General features: G+C 52.5%; 1 protein-coding gene across 1 annotated transcript; it reads right to left on the bottom strand.

The window, feature by feature from the left end:
- Positions 1 to 232: 232 nt before the first annotated feature.
- On the bottom strand, positions 233 to 6,727 carry KLHDC8A (kelch domain containing 8A). Its single transcript, XM_080917723.1, has 5 exons — positions 5,993 to 6,727; positions 3,131 to 3,295; positions 2,657 to 2,872; positions 2,056 to 2,157; positions 233 to 1,166 (listed from the first exon to the last, which is right to left on the bottom strand). Exons 1-5 carry the CDS (start codon positions 6,366 to 6,368, stop codon positions 973 to 975), a joined length of 1,053 nt encoding a protein of 350 aa, XP_080773849.1. The 5' UTR covers positions 6,369 to 6,727; the 3' UTR covers positions 233 to 972.
- Positions 6,728 to 7,128: the final 401 nt, after the last annotated feature.

Genomic DNA, 7,128 nt, shown 5'->3' with positions numbered 1-7,128 from the left:
AGAAGAAAAACCGATTGCCTCTTTGAGAGTGGGACAGCTGTGGCCAAGGGAAGGTAGAACTCTTCAACAGGAATGGCCAAAAACAGGTGGCCACTCGGTCCCCATTTAGCATGAGAACACAGTGGGAAATGGTCTTGTATCTATGTATAAATCAGAATACTCCTGCCTTGTCTCCAGGGCCCAAAGAAGACAGGGATAAAGATGTCAATTGTGCTGCTGTTATTATCCAGGGTGCAGTTAATCCACCCTTCGTGGATTTGGAAGCCACAGTGTAAATGAGACAGTTTCACATAGAAACACTCTGAAAGCTGTTGGGCACAGAGTGGCCAGACCTCAGGTCGGGAGAAGGTGGTGGAAGGCAGAATACAGAAGACATTGACATTCCATCATCACATGCCCAACAGGGACCTGAGAGGAAGGGTCCTCCTTGCTAAAACTGTTGGCCTGGTGTGTGAGCCCCCAACTTCGTTCCTACACAACTGCCCCAATGCCAAGTCCAATTCCTGATAAGCAGGTGAGATCTGGGGCAGGCCAACAGCTGACTTCTACATGGGGAATGGATGTCAACCAAAGAGAAACAAGGGGTTGGGATGCCCTGTTCTTCGTTATTTTATCTCATGACACTCAAACTACCTCAGAGATGGGGAAGAACAGCAATGGCTCCCCCTCTGGGCGACTACTCTCCAACTCAGGAGGTAGGCGGGAGGAGGGAACTTTCCAATGCTTTGCTTTGTCTGAGCACTGAGTGAGGATTCCCCCAGTCCACAGCTCAGCTCTGACTGACTGGAGGACTCAGCTATACTTTCTGAGATTGCAGGGTTAGAGGAAGGTCACTGAGAGCCCCGGTGCTTGACCCCACTGTCTCCTACAAGACTTGGAGACTGAGAAAGTAGTCCAAACTGCTTTGATGATGCCATTTCTCATGTCAGGAGTGGAGTGATAATGTCCAGGCGAAGGCGCTGCTCAGGACAGCTAGGAGTCAGAGACAAACAGCGCCTCTACCGCATCGCTTAGTCCCTGGCTGACACCCCCCACAGCCAGGAGGCAGTTCTTGAAGACCAGGCTGGAGCAGGCACAGCGGGGTGTGGGCATGGGGGGGAGGGCCTCCCACTTGCTCTTCTCGGGGTGGAATGCTTCGGCTGTCTCCAGGACTGTGGGCTGGTTTCCTGAAAGCAAACGGGGAATCAGACCTTAGACTAAGGAGTCCAAACACCAAGCCATGTTCCACGGTGACCCATCTCCCAACCCAGCAACTTCACTGTCTATGACTATAGGGGTGGGGGGCTCTCTCTTTACCATCCTGGGTCAGGAATGCGGGTCAAGGAAATTTGTCCTTTGTCCCTTCTTCTCTGCCTCCTCATCTTAAAAATAGAATTGTTTTTTCCTTATTTATCAGAAGTTTTAGAATACCACTGCCTCCCTCCTGATTTTACACACACACACACACACACACAGAGAGAGAGAGAGAGAGAGAGAGCTTCCTTCATTATCTAGCCCATATGGTTGGTCATGAATGAGTATGTCTACACTGAGTAAACTCTGTTGCACGCGCACACACACACACACACACACAAACACACACTGCCTTCATCACTGTGTCTTAATGACTGCAGTGTGCCTTCAAGTCCCAGCCTATCCTTCAACATAGCAGCAGTCTGAGAGGGATCAAATCCAGACTCAGAGCATTTATTTGATCATATGCTTTGCTATCCTAATGGAGCTGAATATCCACAAAGAGTTGGCTCAAGGAAGGATGAAGACTCTACTTTTACCTTTGCCTCCAGCTCTCTCCAGAAAGGGACTCAGGGACCTGGGTTTAGCACAGAAGTTCATATGTGCCCTATTATTTCTAGATCTCCATTTTCTTGTTTCCGATTGGAAAGAACATATGTGGGGCCCATGTGGAAAGGTCAAGCCCAGACCGTATTGAAGTCTTTGGAGTAAATCAGTGGGAGATTGCACAGAGTCAGTTCCATCTATTGCTCCAGTACAGTGCCAAGGACCTACCAAATCCCAGAGCCACAACACAGCACAGATGAGATGCTTCATCCTTACCAAGGCCCCCGGCCACGATGACCCGCCCACTCAGGCCACCAGCCACAAAGTCTGCCCGGCGCTTCTTGAGGAAGAATGAACGTTCCATCTTCAGCCACCCCCCTGCAAGCCACATGTAATGACAGGACAGAGAAAGACGATTAGGTGCTGATGTCCCCTAACAAAGACAGATGAATCCCAAGTGGCTCTTATCCTGGCAGCTGCCCCCTTTCCATTCACCCTTTCATCCAGGGTGCAGAGAGCATGCCCTATTGACTGAAATGACACCCTTTACTACTTTAGCCTTCTCTGGTGCTTGTCCCAGTCCAAGGTGCAGAATTCCCATGAGTCCCCGGTTCTATTTAGATTTCTCACAGCTCTAAAAGGGAAAGGAATCTGATTAAAGGCAATGAGAGGAGTAATCAGGATCCCTCTGATTCTCCATCAGCAAAGGAAGAGACCCTTCCTAACCACAAGCAGGCCAAATGGGGTCTTGAAAAGACTCTGACTCCAAGCATATCTGTGAGTTAGGAAGGGTGCTCAGACTTCAGAGACGGCTGTGTGGAGACATAAACAGCCCCAGGGAGATTGTCAAGATGGGGAAAGTGGGGACCTAGCTCACCCTGCTCCATGTCAAACACATCCATTGTCCGGAGGAACTTGGGCTGACGATACAGGCGACCCTGCCGCAGGCCTCCCAGGCTGTACAAGTGGTTGTCCAGGGTCACAAAGCTGGAGAAGGCCCGCTTACAGGGAATGTTGGGGAACTTGGTCCAGGACCGAGACTCTATATCAAAGACCTCGAAGGCATTGACTGCATACTTAGATTGTCGTCCCCCTGGAGGTGGGGAGGTGGGAGGTAGGTAGGGTACAGGGTAGAGGGTGGGAAAAAAAAAAAAAACAGTTCCTGAGAACAGAGAGGACTGGGTTTAACCCTTCTGTTATTCAGTCATTTGGAAGACTCCTCAAGGGCTAGGGCGGTGTGATTATCCCCCATGGCCAAGGTAATTTTCAGGCTATTGGCAACACTTTCCAGGGACCTCACCCAAGGGAGCAAGGAGAGGAAATGAACAACAAACAAGTAGCTTGTCCTTACCCAGTACATAGATCTTGGAGCCCCGGAGGAAGGAGGTGGCAGCATATCTTGGGGTAGGCATGGGTGCTAGTGACACCCACATGTCCTTTAGCATGTCATAGTGCTGCAAGTAGTTGTGAGGACGTAGGTCCAGGCCCATCCCTCCTGCTGCATACACTCGATAATCTAAGAAAAAGACCACACAGAGAGAGACATGGTTTGGCTCCTAGGCACCCCGAGACAGGACCGACAGCATCCGCCATCTTTCATAGGCCATGACACGTTTCCAGCCTTTGCTGGGCTAGTGAATCATAGCCGCTTTGGTAATGTGGGCAGCACCATTCAAAGTCTCCGTTCTGGTTAATCTTTCTGAAACTGGATGGACTGTGTGCCTCGGCTTATGTGAAGTCCTTGGCAAAGCCTGGTATACTAAACCCTTCACGGAGACAGATGGCAGCAAAACCTAGGGCTAGATAACTCTGCAGGTTTGTCCCTCCACTGTCCTCCTTTCTAGGCAGCCAGAGTAGAAGCCTGGGAAGAGGCTTTGTAATGACCTCCACTAGTGACTTGTCTCCTAGCAAATCTCAGACAATTCTCCAGCTGGTGATGTCCTTTAGAACTACAGTCAGCCCCACTCATTGGCCTTCTACACACTGAGTTGTCAGTGGTTCCATCTGCTACTCTGATGGGGAAATGACATCTTCCTTCACAGGCACAGAAGCCTGCACGATCCAGAAGGCACCTGTGCTGAAGGGGAAGCAGCCAGGTTGGAATGATGGGGAAGAGGCTTTGAGGAGCTGACCCTGCAGAAACCCTGAGAGCAGGGAGTCTCCACCTTTCTCTTCTGTTCTTGGTAGTGGGTAGCTTTTCAGGGACTCAGTGCATTGTACCCAAGAGCATGGGCTAACATTCCTACTTCCTTATACCTTGCCCGAATGGGTCGTTTTCTCAGGGATCTTCCTGCATGGAGTTTTTGCTCCCAGCAGCTCTTCCTCACGGCCTTCCTCACATGGGTGCATTGAGTCTTTGAGGTCACTACAGCAGGAAGTGAGCCTTATTTCCCTTGAGCTCCAGCCATCCTAGGAGGGGGGATCTTAGCTGGGGCAGGACTTGATGCTAAGGCCCTGATATAGCACAGATTCTACCTTCTCTTCTGGAAACGCCCCCTCTGGGAGGAACTCTAACCACTCCACAGTTCTGACCCATCCTTCTTCTGGGTTCTCTGAGCTGCAAGGCAGGGCCCAGAGGACTTGACTGGGTGCCTCCCAAGTGATGGTATCACCATTGCTCTGTAGTCACATGGAACTGATACCAGCCTGATAGGTTTCTCCCAGCGCACTGCAGATTGAGGATCTGTTCATCTAGGAAACCAGTGCAAACAGCTGTCAAGAAACGTTTACCGCTAACCGTTGAGCCCATTTGACTGTAGTTCGGAGCACAGGCATAGTCATTACTTACTATCTATTTAACCTTGGCGAATTAACCTTTCTGGGCTCCATGCTGCTTCTTCTAAAATAAGAATGAAAATAACACTTGTCTCGCTGGGCATATTGAAAGTCCAAAGGGATAAAGCACCAATAGGGAGCCTTAATTCCTTTCAGCGTAATTTGTTGAAGCTAGAGATGGGGTGTGGTCCATACCCATTATTCTCAGTGTTCCCAGGGGCTTTTGAGCCTTTTTTTAAAAAAAAAAATAGGGTCTGACTATGTAGGGTCTTACATTGTAGCTTGATCTCACAATCCCTCTGTCTTAGCTGAGGCATTTCTTTTGTTTTTCAAGGCAGAGTTTCTCTGTGTAGTCTTGACTATCCTAGAACTTTGTAGTCCAGGCTGGCCTTGAGCTCTGAAACCCTCCTGCTTCTGCCTCCCAAGGGCTGAGATTAATAGTGCACTACTGAGCCCCACTGCCAGCTAAGTCCTGAACTTGCCCGAGGGGTTTCTGGGCCCCAGCTTCTCAACAATCACATTCAGGGACCATATTTTCTACCCCTTTCCTTTCTCTCCAGGGCCTAAGACTGTGCCAAGGACAAAGCAGGTGCTTAAGAAAAGCTGTTTTTTGATCTGGCCATATGTTAGCCAGTCAGCTGGAGTATAGTAGCAAGAGAGACAGAGATGGACGAAAAGCAGGAAGATCACTCCACCAGCCCTATGATGTGGAGGCAACTGTATATGAATTTGGAGTCTCTTAATTCCCATTCTCATAGAACTCTTGTGTTTGTAGCAAAACTACAGTTGGACCCCCTCTACACCACAGGCTGTATGGGGGCCCAAGAAGAGTGAAATGGGGGCTTTGAGAAAGTGAAGTGAGAATTTTAAAACCACACGCAAGCAAGAGAACTTGCTGGACCCGGGTAATACACCACATGAAGCAACCTTTGGGAACATTCTGACCTCCACTCAGTAAGTCTGAAACTGCAGTCAGGAGCAAATGGAAATCCTGGGATCAGGTCTCAAAGCCTCCTTGGCAGGGCCTGGTAATGGTAGAAGGATGTCGTGAACATCCTCGGGAACCTACATAGGTAGGTTTGGAGGGGGGCAGCCGGCCAACGGCAAATGTGGTCATTCGGCTGAATGCCAGGGTCTGCAGAGTTATTGCAGATAACCCCGTGGCTCACACCTTGGCTCTCCCTCTGCAGTGGCCTGCCCGGTCTGCTGGAGCTGACTCCTGGCATCAGATGGAATTCCTAGACATTTCACCTGCTCAGTCTCCCTTTCCAATCTGTAAAGTAAGGGCAGTGGGTCTCTAGTTTTAGTGCTTAATGTAAGGCTCAAATGTTAAGGGGAATGTGTACTGGTCCCCCAAATCATGTAGCCTTATATCTGTTTTCCCCATAACCTATTACTTTCTTTTCTAATGCCCACCCTCAACCCTGGCCCCACTTGCCTTTGGCTGTGACAGAAATGCCCATGGCAGCCTCGCGCAGGACGCTCCTCTTCTTCCACTTGCCCTCATCGATATTGTACATTTCCACGACCTTCACAGGCAGTTGATTGGTGCCCACACCCCCGATCACCATAATCCGCTTTCCTAGGGCAGTAATTGCTACCCCGGCCCGGGCTGTGGGCAAGGAGGGTAGGGAGGTCCACTGATCGGCCTCGGGAGAGTAGACCTCGAAGCAGTCCATAGGGACGCCATTGTCATCACATCCCCCGATGGCATAGACCTGGCCCCCGGTCTCCAGCAGTGAGCAGTAGACCCGGCGGCTAGGCAATGGAGCAAGGCGCTTCCACTGGAAGTCTTTGACATTGGGCACCTCCATGGCAGCCCGGGGGAGGGCCCTGCTAACGCTCCCCCACAGCGTCCGGGCAAGGTCCTGCCCCGGGCCCGTGGGCTACACGGCGCCGGCCCGCGCGTCCCCTCTTGCAGCCTCCATCTCCCACTGGGCGGGCTCCCGCCGACGCCCGCTGGCTTCTCCCGGTCCCTTGGGTGTCAGCGGGGCAACGACGTCCGCGCCTGGCTCCGCGGGAAGAAATGGGTGAATCTAGGGCAGCAGGGCGCTGGCGGTAGCTAGCCCTAGGTCAACTTTGCAGGATGCGCCCCACCCCGCCCGGTCCCCAGGAGCGCAGAGCCCACCCCACCGTGCGTGGGCGCCGCGCTCTCCCCGCACTAGCTCCCGGGCGGCGCCCACAACCGCGCGAGGCTTTCACCACCGGCCCGGCAGCCGCGGAGCAGAGGACAGCGCTCCCTGCCCTTCCCAGCTCGCACGTCGCCGTCACTCGCGCAGGCGAGCGGTCGCCAGAAGCCGAGCTCTGGCCGGAGGACGCTGGCTCCCCGCACCGCCTCCCCACAGCTTGCACACGTGGGCAGGAGACCACGCGCCCCGAGGCGGAGGCTGTGGCTTGTGCGTCAGCCCAGGCGACCGGGGTGAGCGAGGGCAGAGCCTGCCGGTCTACAGGGTCGGTGGCAGCCGGAGAAGGAGCCGGGTGCCCAGATGACATGGAGATCCTGCCAGCGTGGGGGCGGGCGTTTGCTAGTGTTTGTTTTGGGTGAGGAGGCGGAGAGGCCAATTACCCAGTTTG

The sequence above is a fragment of the Micromys minutus genome (genome assembly GCF_963924665.1).
Source record: "Micromys minutus genome assembly, chromosome: 6".
NCBI lineage: Eukaryota > Metazoa > Chordata > Mammalia > Rodentia > Muridae > Micromys > Micromys minutus.
The sequence above is the reverse complement of the archived record's forward strand: the minus strand, read 5'-3'. Positions and strand labels throughout refer to the sequence as shown.

Coding starts and splice junctions, on each gene's coding strand:
- KLHDC8A (XM_080917723.1), bottom strand. CDS start 6,368: ATGGAGGTGCCCAATGTCAAAGACTTCCAGTGGAAGCGCCTTGCTCCA. Junction 2,873..3,130: donor CTCCAAGATCTATGTACTGG/GTAAGGACAAGC, acceptor CCCCACCTCCAG/GGGGACGACAATCTAAGTAT. Junction 2,158..2,656: donor TGTGTTTGACATGGAGCAGG/GTGAGCTAGGTC, acceptor TGTGGCTTGCAG/GGGGGTGGCTGAAGATGGAA.